The sequence below is a fragment of the Stigmatopora argus genome, chromosome 1 (genome assembly GCF_051989625.1).
Source record: "Stigmatopora argus isolate UIUO_Sarg chromosome 1, RoL_Sarg_1.0, whole genome shotgun sequence".
In the NCBI taxonomy this organism is placed as follows: Eukaryota; Metazoa; Chordata; class Actinopteri; order Syngnathiformes; family Syngnathidae; genus Stigmatopora; species Stigmatopora argus.
The window spans coordinates 7,506,406-7,530,851 of record NC_135387.1 but is presented as its reverse complement, the minus strand read 5'-3'; the positions used below and the strand labels follow the sequence as shown (position 1 = coordinate 7,530,851).

Here is a 24,446-nt window from a genome sequence, read left to right as displayed (position 1 = left end):
AAGAGTTTCGAGGAGTTGCGCATGTGAGTCTACGTAGACTATTTTACCTTCATAACCATTTCAGTCCACCCAACATCCTAAACAAATACAATTCCAGTAAAGGTACCAATTAACACAGGGGTGGCGAATATGTGGCTCTTGAGCCGAATGCGGCTCCCAGCCAAAATAAACGTGGCTCTTTGCTTCTGATATTTTGTATATACTGTGGCTCTTTGCCTCGTTTCTCTTATTTTGATTCTCTCTTAAAACACACTCAAATTAATCAGGGCCAAATAAAACAAATAATAAATTATATTTAAAAAATAATTGGGAGATTGGATTTTGTTTTATGCTGCTTATTTGTGTCTAACTTGTTTGCCACCCCTCAATAAACATTACAGTAGTCTTTCAGGTGAACCGCAAAATTTGCCAAGTCAAAGTTAACATAAGAGAAAATTTATCGGCAAAAGCCAAATTTATATTACTTTTTAGGCTCTTTAAAAAGAAAAAAATCTATTTTGTTAATGTCAATCTTACTAATGACACATAATGTTAATTAGAGGTGTGACAATATACTGATATCGTTATCTATCATCATCAGGTTATCCATAGAAATTTGAATTACCGTATTTTCACAACTATATGGCGCATCGCATTTAAAGGGGCAGTGTCAGTAACGAGTGCTATTTCTGTATTTGACACACACACAGGACACACCGTTTTTAAAGACGCAGCCAGGCATGGCAAAACATACACCAGCTTAAACATATGGACACGCTACAAACACGTTTTTAAAAAGGCAACGGAAGCAAAACTGAGTTCGGTTGTACTTTATTTAGCCATTTTACAATGTACTCACGTCATCATCACCCACAAATCCATCAAAGTACTCATTTTCTGTGTCCGAATTGAACAATTGTCCAAATGAGTCATCGAAAGCGCTGAGTTTTATACGTTCGTCCAGGCGGCCACAATCCATTCGCAAATTGTAGCTAGCGTAACTAGCCCGGCGCTGCCTGCCACCCTTCGTAAAGCTGTGTTGATGTCAATGTCCAGGCCACAATCCATTCGCAAATAGTAGCTAGCATAACTAGCCCGGCGCTGCCTGCCACCCTTCGTAAAGTTGTGTTGATGTCGATGTCCAGGCCACAATCCATTCGCAAATAGTAGCTAGCGTAACTAGCCCGTCGCTGCCTGCCACCCTTCGTAAAGCTGTGTGTTGATGTCGATGTCCAGGCCACAATCCATTCGCAAATAGTAGCTAGCGTAACTAGCCCGCCGCTGCCTGCCACCCTTCGTAAAGCTGTGTTGATGCCAATGTCCAGCGGTTTTCAAGCATCTGTTGTTAGTGCATTTAACAACAGTGCAAGCAGACACGTTCGTCTAGGCGGCCACAATCCATTCGCAAATAGTGGCGTAACTAGCCCGGTGCTTTAGTTAAGCCTCTCGGAATGACGGCAAGCTCAGAGTTCATTTTCGTGACTTGGTTTTCCACCGCTGCTTCGGGGGGCCTTAGAAACCAAACCGAAATTGTTTTGCAATAAACACATGCCCACACTATATACGGGTACCTTGTAGGGGCGTGCCTTTAGCGCCTGACCCCACCCACGTCCGCCTTCTCTCTATATAAGAAGCGTGTCGGCAAGAAGTGTTCTCAGTCAGACTTCAGAGCTTACACATGGCGTTCCGCATTATAAGGCGCCCTGTCTATTTTGGAGAAAATGTAAGACTTTTTAGTGCGCCTTATAGTCGTGAAAATATGGTAATATAATATTTAAAAGCCAGAAGGCTGCGATTTTGCCGCCATCTGGCAGACAAACACAGCTATTACGTCTCCCATAATAACGGCTGCGGAGGGAACTATTTCAGCGGTGTAGGGCATATTTACCTATGCTTTATTTATTTCAAGACATTAATAAATAATTTCCCTTTAATTTTCTCTCATACAAAACTAGGACACTTTGACCAATTTTAAAGGGTTTAGTTGGTAGTTGTGTGAGGACCGTGGAACAAATAAGAGAATTTTCAAGTTATGAAAAAAATTCTGGAACCAATTAATTTCGTAAGTAGAGGTACCACTGTACTGATATTAATGGTGTAGTAGGGCCTGAGCGCTAACTTACTTGACAGTAAGATAGTATCAAAGGAGTATTGTTATATACTGTGACGACTAGCATAAGAAGTTACTTTTTTGGTGAATGCAAAGAATAGGTTATTGAGAATGTGCAGCCAGTGGAGCAGTAGTTCGAAATGTGCAAAGTATTTCTTTGCCAACAACACAATCATTTTGCACACTACTTTCACATTTTTTTTTGTCGAGATTGAAATGTTTGGCATCCAAGTGTTTTTTTCTTTCTTGCATGAATAGGAAACCGGAGCTTTTGATGGGTGTCTATGGCATGGGCTTCAACAGGCCTTCTATGATTCAGGAGAAAGCTCTGCCTTTGATGCTGGCACAGCCGTGAGTCAATGTTTTGCAGTACAAAGTTTGCTTCTCTTAACAAAAATTGCATGTATGTTTTTTTTTGTTCTGTTTTTTGTTCTTCCACTTATTTCTTACCAAGATCCAGCTTTTATTTCAGGTTGGCGATAAAACGATAACAATAATTATTGTCAAATATTTTTTGTCAACAATAATTAAAATTTCGAAAATTCGATAAATATAAACTGCAATTACACCACCCGAACACCACAAAAAACAGAGGCACCGGTGTGACGTGGACGCTAGTTATTAGTTGAGGGCAGCTGTGATTAGATTAAATTAAATTTTATTCATATTTTTTACTTTATATCAAGGAGTTTTCCTATTTTATGCAAATGTTATGAAAACATTGCAAAAATCGAAAACTTGTTAACTTGGGTTAAAGTGGGTTCATCCATCTTTTTTATATATTTATTTAAATGTCAACACGTAAGGTGAATTTACATTCTTTCTTTTTGTGAGGCTGAAAATAGTCTGCTTGCCAATGCAATGCCGTTGATTTTTTTCATATTGTATAGAAACATTTGGTTTGAAGACAAATGTCAAAATTTCTCCAGGTTTTATCATTTGTTACTTTTCATAGTTTAAAGATGGAGTTGACCTATCTTTATTGCACAACAGAAAAACAAAAACACTTTTTTTAAAATCATATTTTATATTCTCTTTTTATAGTAATGTAATGTGGTTTCTTTCATAATTGAACAATGAGGAAACTAATTTACTTATTCACAGAATTTTGAAGTCTCAAATTTGAAAAACAAAAAATATAATAGTGATTATCATTAATGACTAATATTTCATGTACTGATTTGATTCTCCTTATTTTGACTTTTTCTTCAAGATTAATTTATTAGTTCTTAATATTATGCCAAAAACAATTTTGTTGTCACAGAAACTTAACATTACCAAAACTTGATTCCCGTGAAACCAAACTTTCGGATCACATTACATTTAAAAAAAACACAAATGACTTTAATCTAGCAATATGAAGATATTAATCTTCTAATATTACAATATGGATTTATTGTTTGTCATATTTTAATTTTTATACAATGTGTGACATCTTGGCCAGTCATTTCCCACGGCACACCTGATAATTCGCTCACAGCACAGTGGTCGAGAAATACTAGCCTAACCACAACAGGGGTTTTGTTCTGTATTAATGCTTCAAGGCTCTTGTAAGCAGTTAAAAATGTGGATGAAAACACTTAACTTGTAACAGCAAATTATACCTTAAAGATAATTGTTCACAGTATTGGAAGTGAAGGTAACAAACACTTGATTGCACAAGAGGCGCTTTCTGGAAAATGTGAAGAAGAAAAAAACAATTGTACGTTTACCCATTTGTTAACTCTTTCACAATTAGAGGATTGACTACAATATCTATATACATTTTACTATTTCTGAGAATGTGTGCGCGTGTGTGTATGCGTGTCCGTGAGACCTGAGTAAAATGGAGACAAGACCGTAAGTCCGAATGCGGTTTTCACCAAAAGTTGGCAAATTTACGCCTCTCGGTATGCACCGTGGACGATTTTCGAATTTGGACTCTAGTTTTTCAGAAAATCGATATTTCTACCAGGGTGTCACATTTTTTAGGTCGGAAAAGTGCAACTTTGGGCCATTTTTTTCGGTACTTGGGAAACTTTCAGATCAAAACCACTCTGTTTTGTAAAAGCACCATGACGAGGACAACATTGCACTTGCATCATTTTGCAGGTCATTCGTGTCATCTTGCTAAAAATCGATAAAAAACCCTCGATTTTGGACACTTACAAAAACAGCCATTTCATACGGATTGGACACCTTAATGCGGTTTTCGACTATGGTTAACTTCAATAGTGAATTGTTTCATAATGGCCCGATTTTGGAATTTTGCCTTTGGTTCTTCAAAAAATCAATTCAAATCGATCCCGAGTCGCATTTTTGACCTTTGACACCGTTTTTTAACACATGCAAAACTTTCAGACCACAAACAATTACCGTTCTTGCAGCACTACGCAGGCGCGCATGCGCCATTTATCTGCTTGTTAAAGTGGCTTCTACCGTCAAGCTACGGAAAAAAACCCTTGATTTTGGACATCCTTAAAAGCTGCTTCATGTTTTATTTCCCTTTTCAGGGTCCCCATGAAAGAGAATTCCATTTCGACATTTCATCTTACCTCATCTCATTTTCTGAACCGCTTTGTCCTCATTAGGGTCACGGGGGGTGCTGGAGCCTATCCCAGCTATCTCTGGGCCAGAGGCGGGGGCCACCCTGAATCGGTGGCCAGCCGATCGCAGGGCACAAGGAGACTGACAACCATACACACTCACACCATACCTAGGGGCAATTTAGAGTGTTCAATCAGCCTACCATGCATGTTTTTGGAATGTGGGAGGAAACCGGAGTACCCGGAGGAAACCCACGCAGGTGGACGTGACTTGGATTTGAAATAAGGACCCCAGAGCTGTGAGGCCAACGTGCTAACCACTCGCAACACCGGGCCGCCCCTCCATTTCATGCTTTGGCTTAATTGAATTGACCTGCTGAATTACTTCTCATATCATAGCTGTACATTTTGCTTGATTGATTTGAAGTTCTAAACGTCTTCTGTATCAGACCTGTACATAATTGTATACACGTTTGCTGTGCTATGCATGTAACCAAAATTTTCCTTTCTCATCTAACACATTTTTCAAAAGAGAATTTTTATAGCGCGACAACTGTGTTTTGGTTCTAAACAAGCAGTGATCTCTCAAACTATGATTTCTTACTGACTCATAAGCAATGTTCCCTCTAATTTTTTGTTTGTCTGGGCAGAAAGACAACCTCCCTGAGCACACTGAGTACCGGTGTGAGCCATATCATCATTGCTCGCTATGGGCACACCAGTATCACACCTGCCATAAGCAGGTGTATGTCTACTACACATAAATAATTTAGTAAGAATAAAATGTAATGATTAATATCTATGAATGGGCGGCCCGGTGGATGACTGGTTCGCGCGTCAGCCTCAAAGCTAAAAAAAAATTGGGATTTTATTTGGTGCGCTCCATAGGATTTGCTGTGCGCAGAGAAGACGAGAGTAGTGCGCAATTGCGCACGCGCGCAGTTTAGAGGGAACATTGCTCATAAGTACATTCATACCTCTACTTACAAAATTAATTGATTCCAGAACTTTTTTCGTAATTGGAAAATTTCATAAGTAGAGGTTTACTTTATATGTAAATTATCTAATTCTTTCCACGGTCCTCACACAACTACCAACTAAACCCTTTAAAATTGGTCAAAGTGTTCCGATTTTTGATGAAAGATGTGAGGAAACACACAAAAATTAGAGAAAATTGTAAGGAAATGATTGATTAATGTCTTTAAATAAATAAAGCATATGAAAATGTGCCCCACACCACTGAAATAGTTCCCTCCACAGCCGTTACTACGGAAGACGTAATAAAGCCGTCCACTTTGTAAAACTACATTTTAGACGTGAAAATATGTGCCGCATTGCATTTGCATGGTTTTTAATCACTTAATACGGGGAATTGCAGTCATTAATAAGGGGAGCATTTAGTCGAGGTGGACAGGTATGCAAGAGAGAATCTTGAAACATGGATAGTGGTTGTTGTGAGACAGCCAATTGAATTGAATGCTTTTATTGTCATTATAAGAGATAGAATGAGAGCCCAGTAGTGGGTAGCGATGTTCTAAAGCGAGAATCAATGAATCGGTGACAATATTTTCAAAATAAAATAACAGATAAGGAAATGCATTTACTTTTTGGGGGATTTCACCACTTAGGTGTTTTTCTTATCTCGAGTCACTCATTTTCATATAAAAAAATTCGTAACCTGAAAATTACGTACCTACAGTCATTTGTAAGTAGAGGTATGACCGTATTGTAAAATCACTCAAACCTAATCTAAATGAAAAATATCACTTGAACTTTTCCTTTGATTGCAGACCACAGAATTTAATTGCACAAGCACAGTCCGGAACAGGAAAAACTGCTGCCTTTTCTCTGGCCATGCTCAGCCATGTTAAACCCGAGAACAAGTGGACCCAGGTAACCCTTTGTGGCCTGCTGATATTTATATTTTGTTGTTGTTGATCGATTTGTTTTTCCATTATTTTACTAGGCTCTTTGTGTAGCACCTACATACGAGCTTTCCCTGCAAATTGGACAAGTGATGGAACAGATGGGCAAACACTGCTCAGAAATCAAAATAGCATACGCCATTCGGGGCAACAAAAGTAGGAAATTTAACAATCTTTCTGCCACCCATCTGAAATTTTGACTTGTCACTTGGTTTTTGTTCAGTGGTGAGAGGCAGCCACTTGCAAGAGCAGATTGTGGTGGGAACCCCAGGCACCACCCTGGACTGGTGCACCAAGTATAAAATCATTGACCCCAGAAAGATCACCTTGTTTGTGCTGGATGAAGCTGACGTGATGATCGCCACTCAAGGTCATCGTGACCGGAGCATCCGCATTCACAGGTCAGGTGTAAGTCGTTCCGAAGTACAGTAGTACCTCAAGATACGAGCTTAATTCGTTCCAGGACTGAGCTCAAACGAACGTTTCCCATTGAAATGAACTAAAAACAAATTATTTCGTTCCAACCCTCTGAAAAAACACAGAAAACAGGATATTGGAATGGAAAAAATGTTTTATTTGTTCTAATTCGCCATCTATTAACAAAGTAACACATAACTAGTGGTTTAATATTACTAAAATGTGTTTAATAGTACTAAAATTATACGGATTTCGAAGGGGGGAGAGGGAGAGAGGGAGAGACGGACAGGGGGGGGGCTTTTGCACGGCAAAGCCCTCGTAACATAACATTTACAAATTTAAATGAACTTGGATTACGATGGAGACTCACTCAAAAATAAGTTTAATCGACCCTAACACTAAACTTAATTCTAATTTTGTTTGACATTTTGATACCTTTCTTCTCTCTTTGGCTCACTGAACACTGAAAAAATGCAACGCTCCATCCAGTGCTCGCAAGAGACATTACAAAGAGGGAGTTGCGACCAGAGATATTACACGAGAGAGTTGCGGGGAGAGAGTCACTGCCCATGATGTTCTTATGAGCAGCATCTCGCATCCGCTGTCTGCTCGTATATCAAAATTTGTCTCGTATCTCAAGATAAATATTTGCCCGCAATTTTACTCGTATCTCGAATTGCTTGTATGTCGGGCCACTCGTATGTCGAGGTACCACTGTAGATGTTGCAGAATTCCAATATGCATACTAACCAAGGGGGGGGGAAGTTTCTTTGGAGTATATCGCATTTTAAGATGCCAAATACATAATAACCTTGGGGAAAACATACATTGCTTTGGAGTATGCCACATTTTATGTGGAAATTTATTTCATTAAATTTTTTATTTCGATGTTTGGGTTGCACTTGTGCCCAAACTGAAAGTAAATATACATGACCAAAATGGAAAAAAAAGATATTCGCCAAGATTGTGAAAACGCCGGTCCTGTTCATTTTAATCTCGATAGTCAAATTAGAAGTTTCAGTGAAATCGAAAAACAATGGCATGTCAAATGAAATTGCCATTGGGAGGGCTTACACATTTTAGAGTTGTTTTCTGCATTGTTAATGCTGTTCTAACATTTAAAGCTTTTAGTTTATTTTGGGGTTACAAAACACAACCTTGGCAAAATCCAAAATTGCATTGCTGAAATGGATGATTAACCCAAACAGTATATCTTCCTCAAATATAATAGTTTTGTTAACCCAAGTTAACATTTTTTCTATTTTTCTAAGGTTTTCAGAACATTTGCATTAAATAGGAAAACTCATCAGGTAAAAAAAAGAATTACAAGCTATCTTCAAAAAGGACAGTAGGTTAAAACTGGTTAAATTTATTTAGTATTCTTTGACGGGTTTTTGTTCCTTTTTCACAACAATTTTAGGTATTTTTTTCCCCAACATGTTTCGCCGTATTACCTCCGCCTTCATCAGTATGTCACTGGTAGTAATACGCCAAAACATGTGAGGTAAGAAAACAACCCAAAAAAAATCAAAAAGGAACAATGCATTTAAAGAATAATATTCCCAAAGTCTTTGAAGTAATCATTTTACTGTACGTTTATACGACAACAGACATTTGTCTAAAGACTGTCAGATGCTCTTCTTCTCTGCGACCTTTGAGGAGGAGGTGTGGAAGTTTGCCGAGTTGATTGTTCCTGAGGCAAACATCATCCGCCTACGTCGTGAAGAGGAGACCCTGGACAACATCAAGCAGTTTTATGTCTGGTGCCAGAACAAGGAGGACAAGTTCACCTTTCTGTGCGACCTCTATGGGAGTATGACCGTGGCGCAGGCCATGATCTTCTGTCATGTCAGTATCGACGGGTAGACCCCATACAAATGTTGTCAACATTGAAACGTTTTACTTTGTTGCAGCATGAGGAATGTATGTTTTATATATGTATATATAGACCCGCAAGATTGCGGCTTGGCTGTCTGTTAACCTGACCAAGGAAGGCCACAGCGTAGCACTGCTGAGTGGAGAACTAAGTGTGGGGCAAAGAGCTAGTATCATCGAACGTTTTCGAGATGGCAAGGAGAAGGTTCTTGTCACAACAAATGTTTGCTCAAGAGGTAAGAGACAAAAGTACATTGCTAAAATGTAAAGATTAGAAAATTATAATAAAAAAATTATGCTATTATATTGTTGTCTTTTGTGCCAAGGCATTGATGTTGAACAGGTTTCGCTGGTGGTCAACTTTGACCTCCCCCTGGACGTGAATGGCTTTGCCGATAAAGACACATACCTTCACCGGATTGGCCGAACGGGACGTTTTGGGAAGCAAGGCTTCGCCATCAACATGGTGGACAGCGAGTACGGATTAGAAGTCATCCGACAAATCGAGACGCACTTTGGTATTGGTTCTTCCGCTCGCATTTAAAATAACACGAACATCAGAATATTTATCATGTACTTTGTCATTGTTGATTTTCCCAGCCAGGAAGATCCTCAAATTGGACACGAGAAATGTCGACGAACTTGAGAAGCACTTCAACTAAAAACAAAAGACAAACTCATACTTAACATTTGAGTTGTTCCTAGTAGCAAATTTCTTTGCCAGGTATTCAAACTGAGTGTGCCTCATTTGGTTGTGTTGTTTGCAGTGTTGTTTTATTTTTCTTCATTGTCGTTTGAATGTTTGCAAGAAATTGGAAAATATTCTAGTGTTGATAATTATATTTTGTTAAGTGTATCACATATTTGGTTGGCTTGAGGTTCTTTCTGTCATTAACTGTGCTAGAAGGTTTTTGATGAATGGTGAGCAACAGTCTTATGGATGGCGACATCTTATGGCCAATTCATGAACAAATTTCTCCCTACTCTGCCATTGCTCTGAAATGCCTTTAAGTACTTTTCATTCATTCATCTTCGTTGCCGCATATCTGAGGAGGGGGTGCTTGAGCCCATCCCAAATAGTTATGTGCATTAGTCAGAGTAGACGTTGTCATTGTAATTTGGCTTGTTAAATGATGTACAGAAAATGAATAAAAAAACTATGAAAACTGCCCTTTCTGTGAAAATATATTTAAGTATAATTCCCAAGTGACTTGCAATAATAATCAATAATAATAATTTGAACATTTTTTTAACATTTTTATTTACTTTCAGGTGATGGGTGTTTGCTGTCTACTACCAGGCATTTTAAAGTTTTAAATCCCGCTACTGGCAGGATGAGATTTTTTTTTCATGGTCTTTATCTGCATTTATGAGGAGGTTAAAATAACAAATGGTAATATTTGATAAATGCTGCAAACATTTTATTTCTTTACCTCCAATTTAATGTATAGAAGGGCCAATAGATTGGGCATGGAGTATGTAAATCCATTTATTCTTTCTATACTAGTTCCACTGATGCAAAGAACTGATTTTTCCTGGATGCCACATTGAGGCTGAGTCAAATTCAAGTCTGTGAAGCTGCGTGGCATATCCCTCGTTGTTATGGCAACCTCGTTTGTGTACCGGGCCCCTCACTTAGCCTCGATGTAGTCTTGCACTGTCCTTAGAGAGCCCACAGAGTTAAAGTGCTGCTCAAACCCACCGTGCCGGACGTGGGTGTCATTGCCTCTGAAGACAGGGTTCTCACATTCCCCATCCGATTGTAGCTGGCAAGGAGGACTTTGCACATGTTGAGCTGTGGAAAACCGGGCCAATTCAGGTTGCCGTGCTGGGGGACCAGCTGGAGCTCTGCACTGGGCCTGCTGGATATCGGTGCCCCAGGGTCACGGTACAAATCACGACTTGTCTCACCTCTTCACCTTGGCCTCATCTTTAAATCCATTCCATTCGCTTGGGAATGCTGTTGGTATCAATAACAAAATTTTTTTTATTTATTTTTATTACAATCTTCCATGTTGAAATCACCAATTGCATTCAACCTTGCCTTATTTCTCTTTTGGACGGGAAGGGTTTCAATTTGGGCATCACAGTTGTTGCTATAGCAGCCTGGTTGTCATGACAACCACCTGTCTTTCACACCCTCTGCTTTTCATCTCATTTCATTTTCTGAACCGCTTTATCATCACTAGACTCGTGGGGGGTGCTGTAGCCTATCCCAGCTGACTTCGGGTCTGAGGCGGTGGACACCCTGAATTGGTGGCCAGGCAATCACAGGGCACAAGGAGACAAACAACCATTCAATTTAGAATGTCCAATCAGCCTACCATGCATGTCTTTGGAATGGGAGGAAACTGGAGTACCCAGAGAAAACCCATGCAGGCCTGGGGAGAACATGTAAATTCCACACAGGTGGACTGACCTGGATTTGAACCCAGGTCCCCTAAAGACTAATGTACATAAATTGACTTTACCAGCAGAGACCCAAAAAATTTTTTTATTTGGAATGTAATTTAAAATTATACAATCATTTCAAAAAATAAATCTAACAATACAAGATTTTATGCTGTTAACTATGTTTTGTTTTTTATTTTTTTACTATTTGTATCTGTACATTTACCATGCAAAACTTAATTTGATCAAACTAGCTAATACTTTCACCAGACAATACATAAATTTACTGATATTAATAGTGTGACAATGAATGTGCTCCATTGCAATCTAGCTGGATATATGTATGTATATATGTCTATATGGGTGTCAGATGATTTTTTAAAGATTTTGCAATACCACATAGTTGATTTAAACACCCAGTTGCACAATGCACATCAAACAATCTCACTTTCATGTGACTAGTACAAAACTGTTTTACAATTATAGTGAAGATGAGCAGCTTTCAGGAAAAGGCTTCACATTAGTTTCTTCCAGTAAAGATGATTGCAGCAGATATTAACTTGTGTTCTTGATATTGCACAGCCCCAAATAGCAGTCTGCGTAGTCAAGTTGACATGTTTCTATGGCAGTTCAAGCAAGTTTTTCTGAGCATAAAATTCCTCTGTGTTTTGGTAGACTTCCGAAATTAAAGGCAATGCTTCACCAAGGACGGCCACCACTTTCTCCGGGGGGCCCACATTCATCACCTCGAAGAAGGCGGGGCGACCTGGGAGCACACAGAAGGCCAAGCCCGCAGCCTTGCGCACCACCCAAGGGTGGTATTTCGCCAGGGATTCATTGTACGCCTCGGCACACATGATGGACGTCTTGCTGTCGTCGGTGCTGGTCCTCAGACGCTCCAGGAAGAGCTCCAGCCACCTGAGCGCACGGTGCAACCTCAGAAGAGTCCGAGTGCCCGATTCGGGATGGCTGCCTCGCTTGTCAATGTCCACAAGCCCGTTTTCCAACTCATAACGGACCATGGACTGCACGGTGGTGTAGTGGGAAAGCTTATCTCCTTTGATTAAATTCACCAGGATCTGGACTTTGTTGGTTGCGTCTTTGGAAATGAAGCTAAAGACCGAGCCCAGGCTGTTCAAAAACCTGGAAGACGTACACATTAACAAAATGGACAACAAAATAAAATAATTTTGAAATATGACAATATCTAGCCGTTGAAAAAATGGCTATAAAAAAGTTGTTAGGAAAGTGGTGCCTCGACATACGAGTGGCCCGACATACGAGCAATTCGAGATACGAGTAAAATTTCGGGCAAATATTTATCTTGAGATACGAGACAAATTTTGATATACGAGCAGACAGCGGACGCGAGATGCTGCTCATAAGAACATCATGGCCACTGTCTTTCCCTTCGCAACTCCCTCGTGTAATGTCTCTGCGAGCACTGGGCAGAGCGTTGCATTTTTTCAGTGTTTTTTTCCAGTTAGTCAGTGCGAATGGCGTATATACTACTTCTCGTTGGCAAGTGGTCGTGTGTTATCCTGAGGACATTTGTGTGCATCATTTTAGGAATATTTTGAAGGGAATACAAACTGAAACAACCCTCCATATTGACTGAAAGTCTACCAAAAGAAAGGTATCAAAATGTCGAACAAATTTTGAATTAGGTTTAGTGTTAGGTTCGATTAAACTTAGTTTTGAGTGTGTCTGCATTGTAATCCAAGTTCATTTAAATTTGTTTATGTGCTTTGCCGTGCAAAAAGGCAATCACACACACTCATAGCTAGGGGCAATTTAGAGTGTCCAATTAGCCTACCATGTATGTCGTTGGAATGTGGGAGGAAACCAGAGTACCCAGAGAAAACCCACACAGGCCCGGGGTAAACATGCAAACTCCACACAGGTGGACCGACCTGGATTTGAACCCAGGACCCCCACTGTGAGGCCGACGTGCTAACCACTAAACCAGTGGGCCACCACAAGTATATAGTTATACTGTTTATTCCTTTTTTATTTAAAAAACAAAAAAAACAAAAACATTAATTATTTTTTTTAAAATCAAAAGAAAAAAACAATGACTTTTGGGGTAATAATAAGTAAAAATGACCATTGAAATAATGGTACATTTACACTCGATTGCTAATTATTATTAAGTGTAATAATAATAATACTTACTTTATAAGACCACGCCAGCCAGAGACGTAGTTTTCCAGAATGACCTCTTTGTCTTTGGAAAGACACACCTTAAATGTACTAAGAACTTCTTCAAAACAGAATTTGGGGTCATCCGACGTCACAGAATCAGCCATTGTGAGTAGGTGCGGTCTCGTCCGGTGTTTCCCAACCTTTATTGAGCCAAAACCAACATTATTCATTTGAACATTATCACAGCATCGAACAGAAAATGTCACAAAAAACAACAGCAATTAGTCGTCTCAATATGTTGGCAGCAACAGTAACATAATACATTTAGTATAATCTATAGGTTCCCGATTTACCATCGCAACTGACGCCAAATAAAGAGCTACTTTTCTTAAATACATACGTCTTGAATATTCTTGATTCATAGATTTGTGCTAATTAACATTTACCTATGTGAAGTAAACCATTACCTGCGTGTCAAACCAGTTTCCGGGTCGTACTCGTAATGCGCAGATGCGCGCTATATAATACCGGAAACAAATATTCTTTACAAAATAAGACCTTATTTTGACAACTTACTGTCAAATTTAAGTAGAAACGAAACGTCGGAGGAATCGGCCAAACTGTGCCATTCTTAAACAGAATTTTGTTTGATTATACTTAATTATTTGCTACATTTGTGGAAAGTGAGATAACGTGTAAAACTGTGTTTTGAAAAAATAGTCCGGAACCTGACAACTTTCTCACCAGACTCAAAAACACCAAAAGAATTACACAAGTGAAAACATTAGCAAGATTTCAAGAAATTCATTATAAATTGCGTGTTCTTTAGAAATTATTCGTACTGATTTCTTAACTAGGACGAAAAGACGCGGGCGATAATATGCCTGAAATCAAAGTAACACCGCTGGGTGAGTTTTCTTGCTAGCTAGCATCAGTAAAGGCTCTGTCAACAATACATACGCAAATACAGCACGTGTTACTAAATCATTAATTACAGTAAACTTTAGGATGAGTATTGTTACAGGTGTAGTCTTAAATATGTGGAAGGTTTGGTACAAATATGTTTTAGCTGAGATGCTAACTGCTCAAATTCTTTTGTATTTTGATTTATTTTATTTTATTGTTTGTGCTGTATCATTTTGTAATTCCTTTCTACAAGGTGCTGGCCAGGATGTAGGACGAAGCTGCATCATCGTCTCAATCGGTGGAAAAAACATCATGCTGGACTGTGGGATGCACATGGGCTACAATGATGATGTATGTTGCCATAATTTGCTTGCAATAACTCAATTATATGACTCGGTGTGCAGATAAAAAGCTTAATTTGTAATTCCAGAGACGCTTCCCGGATTTCTCCTACATTATTCAAAATGGGCGTCTGACAGACTTTTTGGATTGCGTGATCATCAGGTTGGTTGAAAGCCTTCCATTATCTTCCTGACTTTGTAGCTTGGCTATAACAACAATTGTTTACATTTGTCAGCCATTTCCACTTGGACCATTGCGGCGGTCTGCCTTACATGAGCGAGATGGTGGGATATGATGGGCCCATCTACATGACACACCCGACCAAGGCCATCTGTCCTATCTTGCTGGAAGACTTCCGGAAGATTACCGTCGACAAGAAGGGAGAGACCAACTTCTTCACATCGCAGATGATCAAGGACTGCATGAAGAAAGTCATTCCCTTGAACCTGCACCAGACTGTCCAGGTTGCGTCTTAATGGCTGACCTTTTAACAGCTGTCAGTTAGCGTCAGTTTGTTTTAACTGAGGTTTGCATGTAGGTGGATGACGAGCTGGAGATCAAGGCTTACTATGCCGGCCATGTTCTGGGTGCTGCCATGGTGCACATCAAAGTTGGCTCAGAATCAGTGGTCTACACAGTGAGTGTGAAAGTTTGACTATAATATACAAGTTTTAAATTACTTTTGAGGGAACGCTGCCTGTTCATTCATTTTGAGACCTTTGTTGGTCCGGAAAATATAAAATTAGTCTAAATTCTTAGCATAGGACCTTATATAGAGAGTCCTCCATGTAGGATTATGTTTTTGTTTTGCTCAGTGGCTGCCAAAGAAATAAATATTAACATTTTAAACCTCCCGCACCTGAGGAACTGTCAACGCTTAACTGTGGAAAATATGAGCCAAGAAAGAAAGCATACAAAAACACATAGGACTTGAACACAGTAACAAGTATAGTTTTAAATGTAACAACTGCCATTGTCTTGTCTTATTTAGGGTGACTATAACATGACTCCAGACAGACATTTAGGGTAAGTTACAATCTGCTGTTTTGGGTCTATAACCTCATTGGCAATTTCACTATTTCTGTAATTTAGATTTTTGGGCTCCATTGATAACAATTGGACATCTTGCAAAGTTTTGACTCTCCACTTCATTCTATGGTGTGTTTACAGCGCCGCTTGGATTGACAAGTGCCGTCCAGACATTCTCATCTCAGAGTCAACATACGCGACAACCATTCGGGATTCCAAGAGGTGCAGAGAGAGAGACTTCCTTAAGAAAGTGCACGAATCCATAGAACGAGGAGGAAAAGTATTGCTTACACTTTTGGAATTTTTGTCTTTTGTAATTTTTCAAAACCTTCTGAAAATCCATTGTTTTGTTTTTTTCAGGTTCTCATTCCAGTGTTTGCCCTTGGAAGAGCCCAGGAACTCTGCATTCTCCTGGAAACATTTTGGTAAATTGCATAATAGGCAAAAAAGGGGCAAAAACATCTGTCATGCTAATTAGTCTCCTCTGACAGGGAACGAATGAACCTGAAAGCTCCAATCTATTTCTCCACTGGTTTAACGGAGAAAGCAAATCATTATTACAAGCTTTTTATCACGTGGACCAATCAGAAGATCAGGAAAACATTTGTACAGAGGAACATGTTTGAATTCAAGCACATAAAAGCCTTTGACCGCTCGTATGCAGACAATCCAGGACCCATGGTGGGTGTTTTTGTATTTATTTTTTTCGTATTCAAGTGGTGTCCAGATGGTGACATGAAAAAATGATTCTCAACAGGTGGTGTTTGCGACGCCGGGAATGCTGCATGCCGGACAGTCACTGCAGATATTCAAGAAATGGGCCGGCAATGAGAAGAATATGGTAAGTGTGGGGTAAAAGGGATAAAATTGAAAAGCGACCAGTTGATGTACAATGATCAATGACCCCTGCAGGTCATCATGCCAGGTTACTGCGTACAAGGAACCATCGGACACAAAATCCTGAATGGACATAAGAAACTGGAGATTGAGGGCCGAGCGATGGTAAGGATGCTTTCAACTGTAGTCAGATTTATATCAAACTACAAAATGCAATTCCTTGAGAAATGGAATGGGAACGCGCGTGTGCTGATCAGTGTTCCCTCTAAGCTGCGCGCGTGCGCAATTGCACACTACTCTCGTCTTCTCTGCGCAGCAGCAATCATATGGCGCGCAGTAAAAAAAAAAATCGGATTTTTTTTTTTTTTTTTTGTTTATTTTTTTTTTTTATTTTTTATTTTATTTTATTTTTTTTACCCCTTTCCCCATGATGGCGCCGTTTAAGCGGCAGCCAGTGGCAGTAGCTCTGTCCACTTATGTTTTTCGTGTTTTACAGCATGTTTTACATGAAAAATTAGAGGGAACATTGACATGCACCTGCTTGTGGCAGGTGTGATACTGGTGTGCCCATAGCGAGCAATGATGATGTCGTGACCGGATGATTCGCCTAAAGACGTTTCGCCGACGGACGTTTGACAGACGGACAGGTCGCCGAATGGACGTTCCGCCGAACGTTCATTCGGCGACCTGCCCGTCTGTCAAACGTCCGTCGGCGAAACGTCTTTAGGCGAATCATCCGAGTACCGATGATGTCGCTCACACTGGTACTCGGTGCGCTCAGGGAGGTTGACTTTCTGCTCAGACCAACGAAAAATTAGAGGGAACATTGGTGCTGATGAACTTTTGTTCAAAAGTCTGAACATGTGAAAAAGTCAATTTTTGTAGTAGTATGCTGAGTTGTGTATTTGGATAAATATTAACCTTTTATTTGAATGTGTTATTGGGATTATATGGGATTGTTGGGGGTCAAAAATAAAAACCTAAAATAGAGATTTGTTTTTGGACGTCCATGAAACAATGGGTATTTTAGTGGGGGATTGCATCCACTTTCACTTGGGGCGAATAGTGATTTTTTTTTTGTAGGTCTAATAATGTTCATAATGGAGTCAGCCCTTGCGCCCCTTGTGAGTATAAGCACGACATAAAACGAATGAATGTCTGATTGATTTGTTCACTTTCACCTTTGTCAGCGTCGCGGGTTGCTGGAGCCTATCCCAGCTGACTTTGGTGAACTACACCCTAGACTGGTTGCCAGTCTGTTGCAGGTGTTTTGTGATTTTGACCAAAAATTGACTGAACACCACACTGTGATTTTTGTAGTTGGAGGTGAAGCTGCAGGTAGAGTACATGTCCTTTAGTGCCCACGCCGATGCCAAGGGCATCATGCAGCTCATACGCATGGCCGAACCACGTAACATGCTGCTGGTTCACGGCGAGGCGGCCAAGATGGAGTTCCTCAAGGGCAAGATTGAGCAGGAGTTCAGTAAGTAATTACATGCTTTACTTGCTTTTTTGCTTTTTTGGCCTTGCGAATGACATTAGTACATTGTCTCTTGTCGCGTAACAGGTATCGACTGCTACATGCCGGCTAATGGGGAGACCATTACAGTGACTACAAATCCCAAAGTTCCTGTTGATATGTCCCTCAACCTTCTCAAGAGGGAAATGGCACTTGGAGGTGAATTGTTCTCAATGCTAACAAAAAAATGGATCGTCTTCAATTGACCAGACAATTTTCCATTACACCGTGCTCATTTGGTAGCTAATAAGCTAACATGAGCTAACGTTGTGTTGTTTCAGGACCTTTACCTGATCCTAAAAAACCACACATCATGCATGGAACCCTCATCATAAAAGATAATGTAAGTTTAAAGACAGAAGATCCACAAAAAACAGTTTAAAAACAAGATTTTTTGAATGTTGCGGTTGAATCCAATGTACCTATCTGCAAAATTCTCATTCAGTGCAGTGAATAACAAAAAATGTTGTATGCCCCACGCAGAGTCTTAAGCTGGTCTCCTCAGAACAAGCCTTGAAGGAGCTCGGACTCAATGAGCATCAGCTGCGATTCACGTGTCGAGTGCAGCTCCATGACCCGCACAGTGACCCTGATACACTTGGAAGAATATACACTCACCTCAAAAGGTCAGTCCTTCCAATTCTTTACTTTAACTGTTTCGCCATATCTACCAAGTATTGTATCGATACGATACTAAAATGAAGTCAACGAAATTGGCAAATTCGCAGAAATAACGGGCCAATGCTGTAAAAATGTAAATTGTGAACATTTTGAGATCTATTTTCCAACTACGGGTCGCTCTACCCAAGGTAGCTGCCAGCTTAGCACGCCATGACGCCGAAACAAACGGAGCGGTGTCGGCATTCCTAAAATGATAATAGACATCAGATCGTATGGCGTGAAATTGTCCTTGTGTTGTGAATTTAAATTAGTTCAGAACTATTAGACTTCCAATTCATTTGAATTGATTGCTGAAAGTCCCGCTTCAAATTAATTGGATGTTGACTGCTGTCAATGGCAGCCGATGAGTTGAAAAATATTATTTTGCCTTAGATGGAGCATCCCACAGATTAGTTTATCACTAGTAAACATCCAACCCAAAAAACGGGAAAAATAATGGGGCGGCCCGGTGAAGGAGTGGTTAGCACGTCGGCTTCACAGTTCTGTGGTCAAAGGTTCCATCCCAAGCCGGGATACTTGAGCATATGCGGTACAGAAAATGAATGAAATTAAATTGCTTTAAAATTGCTAAAAACAAGATATGATATTAAACAATTGATCGTACCACCAGTGGTCCTCATTCATTCAAAGAACCAGTTTATGTTTTGTATAAGCAATTGGTAAAGAAATAGCCTCAAATAAAATCACTAAAAATATCATGTTGCCAAGTAAAATCAACAGAGTAGTAGTAATTGGCACACTCATAGAGATGTAACTTATGTTCTTTTGTGCTTACCATCTCCCTCTAATTATGTTCATCTGTTTTCGCACTGCAGCGTCTTAAAGGGATACGCCATCCAGCACCTTCCCGACGGCACTGTCATGGTGGAGTCCATCGTTATCAAAGTGTCATCCTCACCAGAAGAAGCCAACACAAAGGTCATCCTGCTTTCTTGGAGTTACCAGGTAAACTATTTTTTAAACTATGGTAATGTTGATAGACAACACATCACAGAACAAGACTGATATTGGATTGGATAACTTTATTCATCCCGTATTCGGGAAATTACGTTGTCACAGTAGCAAGAGGGTGAGGATGCAGGAATAGGAAAGGCATTTTAGACATAAATAGATAGGTAATAAGTAGGTCAAGAAATAAATACATGAATAAATATATAAATAAATAAGCGTGTTGCTTAGCACATATATACATACATACACATAAATGTACATGCATGCATACGGTAGGTCTTAACACTCAGCCATTTTTTTGTTAAAGAGCCTGACAGCTGATGGGAGGAAGGATCTGCGGAAGCGCTCCTTCCTGCAATGAGGGTGCCGCAGTCTATTGCTAAAGGAGCTTCTTATGCTAATTTAGTGGAAAATGTGTTGGAAAATATATATATTTTGGTTTACTTTTATCTACATTAAGTTTCTGATTCTTCTGACATTTTCATTTTGAGTATTGGCACAAAACTATTTGGAATGGCAGTCCTTTAGGCCTGGCATTAGAGAATTCTGAATGTTTGCAAGTAAAATGCTTTTCAAGTCTTCTCAGTAGTTCACACCGAGCCTTATCTTGTTTAGTTTTTCCTCCTGCATCAACTTTGTACATACTTGTCAACCTCGTCCAATTGCTCCCCTTATTAATGATTGCAATTCCCCTATTAAGCAATAATAAACCGTACAAATGCAACGCGGCACATATTTACTCACATAGGGCGCACTTAAATCTACCATTTGTATGCACTAAATTCAAGATTCTGTAGCTGTATGACGCTGACAGCTAGACTGTCTGGGTACATTGCATGCTGACACGCTATATTTTTATAGTGAAAAGGCGGATGGGTGAAAGGGGAATGCGCGTGCGCATAAAATGCTCACAACATGACAATATTAGCAGTCGACGATGACGTTTTCATCTGCTACCAGTGACCGAGACGTTCTGGATTAGAGCCATAATGGGTAAAATGAGATCGATTTTACAAAAAAAAAAGTACTTTTAAAAAAAAATGTTATACCGTACAAAGGTTATTATATGGCGTAGACAATTTGAAATGATTAAAAAAACGTTTAAAATACGGGCAAAATGTATAAGTTGACAGGTATGTCTGTAGGTCTATAAAAGACATTCTTTGTGCTTTTAGTGGAATTTCTTCCTGAGCTGCAAGTTACACTAGGAAGCTTATCCTAGTGATTGTCATTGATTGAAATCCTCAACAATTTTTTTAAAGCATTGTTTTTAACTTTTGAATTTGTATTCTGCCAGGATGAAGATCTGGGGAGCTTCCTTTCAACTCTACTAAAAAAAGGCCTTCCATCTAGCCTTTGAGTAAATGACCAAAGACAATCGTGTCTGTTTTTTTTAAATAAAGAAGTGGTGGGCTCAAACACACAACAACACATGGACAATGATGGCACATCAGCCCTATTTGGTTAGAAGATTTTTTAATGCACATTGATTCATAATTGTTGGTAAGAAAACAAAGTACCACCAGCCACATCATCACGTCTCTATCTATGTTGACAGGGAGCATACGATGTATACTGTCAATAGTAGGTGTTTTTTAAGCATATTTTACCAGCACAACACATTCTGTGAATAACATACATGAATTTAAGATGGCAATGAATGAGTTCTGTTGCAATTGTGTACTGAACTTTGTTTTTTTTAACTCTGCAGCACTTTTTATTCTCAAATGAAAGTGCATTACAAATAAGATGTATCATTACACGATGTACTGTCAATGGCAATTGTACATACTACATGAATTGATAAATGTACATAAGTCACATTAGAAAAATGTTTTCTTGCGTCACTTTTCAGAATAAACATTCTTGGTGAGTTAGGAGTGTACTGATGGAACTGCTTTCGACTGATTGTCCAAGCATGTCTTTATGGACCTTGTTTTGCTGTACCACAAAGATGGAAACATCTAGCTGAGGGTCAAGTGAAGGCTCTAGTTCCAATGTCCATTGATTTATCACACCGTAATGGTGTAAATAACTCGACGCCTACGCACTCCAAAACAAGATCTCTTCAGGGGCTTCCAAGTGCAGTGGCTGGTGGTGACGTAGTAGAGCAAAGGGTCCAAGCATGTGTTGAGGATGACGAGGGCCATGGTGACCCTCCTTGCATTGTAGATTGCATTTGCCAGGGGGCAACTTTGGATTACTTTCATGCGCCGTAGCAGATGCAGCAGGTAAACGGCGTGGTTGGGCAGGAAGCAAATCAGCGTGATGGCTATAGTGACATAGATGACCCTCAAGGCTCGCCGGCCCATCTTCGTGTGGATCCTGGAAATGCGCCTGGCGGCTAGCGAGTAGCACACCAAGATGGTGGCAGAAGGCAAGAGGGAGCAGAAAATTATCAGTAGGCTGTAGGGGAACAGACGGGAGCTCCACTCATGGGCGGCGAAGTTTTCAAAGCAGCTGTGGCCCCCTGAGTCGTCTCCCTTGGTCTTCAAAGGTCCCATGAGGATGAAGACCGCAACAGCTATCCCGGCGAGGGCCCAGAGGACGCTGCTGGTGAGCAGCGCGTACCGAGGCCCCCTCAACTTTAAGTAGGCGTGTGGGTGCACTGTGGCCATGTAGCGGTCCAAGCAGATGCACGTCATGAAGCAAATGCTAGTGTAGATGTTAGCATAGTAGAGGATCCCCGTGATTTGGCAGGCCATATCGCCAAACACCCAGTTGTTACTGTTGAGGTGGTAGTGGATCCGGAATGGAAGCGTGCACAGGATGGCGACATCTGCCAGGGCCAGGCTGCTGATGTAAATGCTGAAGGCAGTACGTGGTTTGACCCTGAAAGTGAACACGTAGATGGCGGCAAGGTTTCCCGGGAGACCAATGACCAGAGCGAAGATGTAGACAGCTGGGAACAAGTAGAGTTGGTACTCGGCTGGAGGGAGGAGACACTCTGGTGCTGTCTGGTTGCTCATGGTGAGTTGCTTAAAAGAGCAGAAAAAATCAGGATAACTCTATCGTTTCTTGAGGCACAACTCTCCATTTCTATTATTATAGGAAAGCTTTGACACACTCACACCATTCCAAAGCCAAAATGTCCTAAATATTCACATGCTGCTGGGAAGCTTTCATCTACCCAAAAATGTGGGCTTTTCTTTGGAGGGTAAAAATCCAAATGCTATTTTTCCCCATTCACATTTTCACAGATAAAATAATAATAATAATAATAAAGTGAAGGCACACCAAGATTGAATTTAGTTTTTACCATTAGTTCATAAAGTTGTAACAAGTCATCGATTTGATTGATTTATCCATTTGTCAAGCCAAATTGAATCAAATTCGATCAAAACCAATTGTTGCTGTTGTCTTTATATACCGTTTTGTTAAAAAATGCTTGTCACTAAAATATTTGAAAATGTTTCAGTAACAAAATTGTGAAAAAAATTCACATCAGATTTTTTATATACGTATCATATTGTATTAAATTGATAGAAAGCCCATGCTTCCAATCCAACTTAACTCAGAACAATGAAATTTCCCATATACGGGATGAATAAAGTTATCTAATCTAATCTAAAATTATGGTCGATTTTGTAATATAGTCAAATACAGAGAATCCATATCATATTGACATAAAATTGGATATTTACACCCCTGCAATATTACAGTTCCTCCGCAATTAAAAAACAAAAAACATCCTTATTCATTTCCAACGACCTAACGCTCACAAATACCTTTATTCACGCCTATAGACTTTTGCCTTTGATCCATGAAAATATTCCATCTAAAATGTTGTATTCTACATCTTTGGGGAACTTGACTCCATGGTCAGCATTATCAGACCCACAAAAAACTCTTTTTCAAATTCAACACTAGCAACCCCCAATAATACCCAAAAAATTAGGGTGATTTCAATTAAAAGAAATTGTGCTTTGGAAAGTAATTTCACTCAATACTTAACATTATTTGACCCACATAATTCCCCAATGCTGACATTCAAATTGAAAGACAACACCCCCCATATTAAAAAATACTGATCGGCACCCACTGGATTTAAACTGTTAGCTACAAAATAATTACTGATAATCACGTATTATACAATAAGTTCTATTGACTGCAGGAAATAAATCAATTTGTGGTCATTATTTTGTACTTTCATTATTACTGATAATCATGTATTATACGATAAGTTCTATTGACTGTAGGAAAAATCAATTTGCAGTCATTATTTTGTACTTTCATTTGACTTTCATTGACACATTAAAATGATAGCTATACACTCATATCATAAATATTTCGTCATATTACTATGAACATTGACATTTACACACAATTTTTTAACCAAAATGTTGACGTTTTTGACTAAAATAGTCACCATGAACATGAAAGCATGATTTTTCTTTTTACACAAAATTCCTTTTCTAGTTTTTAGCAGTTTAAACTGATCAGTTACCCTTCATTGTGATTATGTTGCATTACATTTTACAGATACAAAACTGTGAATCAAAAGCATTTTCTCATAAACGCTACCTGTGGTCCTTCTAGAAGATGCGTGTTGATTTCTTCAATTGCAAGTTCAACCTTTGCACTGCATTTTTTTCCATGTCTTTAATTTCCTGTTTCAATTTGTTGTAGGCGTACAAGAGCAACTTGAACAGGAAACAGAGTGTTCTTTCTGGCTATATATATGGTAACTTCAGAGGATGTTGGTGTTATGGTACATCATTTGCGACACGAGTTATTTCTGTCTGTGATACCGATTTTATATAGAAAATTTTGTTTTGCTTATGAAACAAAACAACCAGAATAAAGTTTATCAA

General features: G+C 39.5%; 4 protein-coding genes across 7 annotated transcripts in view; 2 read left to right on the top strand and 2 right to left on the bottom strand.

Moving 5' to 3' along the window:
• Positions 1-10,002, top strand: part of ddx19a (DEAD-box helicase 19a) — an 11,141-nt gene extending 1,139 nt beyond the window's left edge. For 2 of the 3 annotated variants that reach the window (XM_077622446.1, XM_077622529.1), the window contains 9 exons: positions 1-23; positions 2,348-2,440; positions 6,405-6,507; positions 6,581-6,695; positions 6,763-6,940; positions 8,567-8,804; positions 8,905-9,067; positions 9,158-9,349; positions 9,432-10,002. The exon at positions 1-23 is cut by the window's left edge and continues 167 nt beyond it. In XM_077622446.1, coding sequence (XP_077478572.1) covers positions 1-23; positions 2,348-2,440; positions 6,405-6,507; positions 6,581-6,695; positions 6,763-6,940; positions 8,567-8,804; positions 8,905-9,067; positions 9,158-9,349; positions 9,432-9,493 — 1,167 coding nt within the window. In that variant the 3' untranslated portion in view covers positions 9,494-10,002. The remainder of the gene's footprint in view (positions 24-2,347; positions 2,441-6,404; positions 6,508-6,580; positions 6,696-6,762; positions 6,941-8,566; positions 8,805-8,904; positions 9,068-9,157; positions 9,350-9,431) is intronic. The other variant, XM_077622612.1, reaches the window with a different exon arrangement.
• A 1,307-nt stretch (positions 10,003-11,309) lies between these two features.
• cptp (ceramide-1-phosphate transfer protein) lies at positions 11,310-13,976 on the bottom strand. Of its 2 annotated transcripts, none has more exons than XM_077607071.1 (3): positions 13,835-13,976; positions 13,398-13,567; positions 11,310-12,365 (listed from the first exon to the last, which is right to left on the bottom strand). In XM_077607071.1, the coding sequence occupies exons 2-3, from the start codon at positions 13,529-13,531 to the stop codon at positions 11,843-11,845; spliced, it is 657 nt and encodes a 218-aa protein (XP_077463197.1). In that variant the 5' UTR covers positions 13,532-13,567; positions 13,835-13,976; the 3' UTR covers positions 11,310-11,842. The 2 variants fall into 2 exon arrangements, with proteins under 2 accessions (XP_077463197.1, XP_077463206.1); XM_077607080.1 differs by having other exon boundaries at positions 13,814-13,884.
• Positions 13,892-21,517, top strand: ints11 (integrator complex subunit 11). Its single transcript, XM_077607049.1, has 17 exons — positions 13,892-14,275; positions 14,527-14,624; positions 14,704-14,777; positions 14,851-15,079; positions 15,154-15,252; positions 15,607-15,641; positions 15,786-15,924; positions 16,005-16,069; positions 16,136-16,325; positions 16,402-16,485; positions 16,557-16,646; positions 17,802-17,964; positions 18,049-18,159; positions 18,282-18,343; positions 18,484-18,626; positions 19,497-19,626; positions 20,930-21,517. The coding sequence occupies exons 1-17, from the start codon at positions 14,248-14,250 to the stop codon at positions 20,990-20,992; spliced, it is 1,803 nt and encodes a 600-aa protein (XP_077463175.1). The 5' UTR covers positions 13,892-14,247; the 3' UTR covers positions 20,993-21,517.
• LOC144078738 (lysophosphatidic acid receptor 6) lies at positions 21,017-22,615 on the bottom strand. Its single transcript, XM_077607059.1, has one exon. The coding sequence runs from the start codon at positions 22,599-22,601 to the stop codon at positions 21,645-21,647; it is 957 nt and encodes a 318-aa protein (XP_077463185.1). The 5' UTR covers positions 22,602-22,615; the 3' UTR covers positions 21,017-21,644.
• Between the last annotated feature and the right edge of the window lie 1,831 nt (positions 22,616-24,446).

What these genes read in the sequence shown, in the direction of transcription:
- cptp (XM_077607071.1), bottom strand. Translation starts at nt 13,531, where the DNA reads ATGGCTGATTCTGTGACGTCGGATGACCCCAAATTCTGTTTTGAAGAA. An exon ending in GGCTGGCGTGGTCTTATAAA is followed by an intron (nt 12,366 to 13,397) that starts GTAAGTATTATT and finishes TACGTCTTCCAG; the next exon opens with GTTTTTGAACAGCCTGGGCT.
- ints11 (XM_077607049.1), top strand. Translation starts at nt 14,248, where the DNA reads ATGCCTGAAATCAAAGTAACACCGCTGG. An exon ending in AATCAAAGTAACACCGCTGG is followed by an intron (nt 14,276 to 14,526) that starts GTGAGTTTTCTT and finishes CCTTTCTACAAG; the next exon opens with GTGCTGGCCAGGATGTAGGA. An exon ending in CAGACAATCCAGGACCCATG is followed by an intron (nt 16,326 to 16,401) that starts GTGGGTGTTTTT and finishes GATTCTCAACAG; the next exon opens with GTGGTGTTTGCGACGCCGGG.
- LOC144078738 (XM_077607059.1), bottom strand. Translation starts at nt 22,601, where the DNA reads ATGAGCAACCAGACAGCACCAGAGTGTCTCCTCCCTCCAGCCGAGTAC.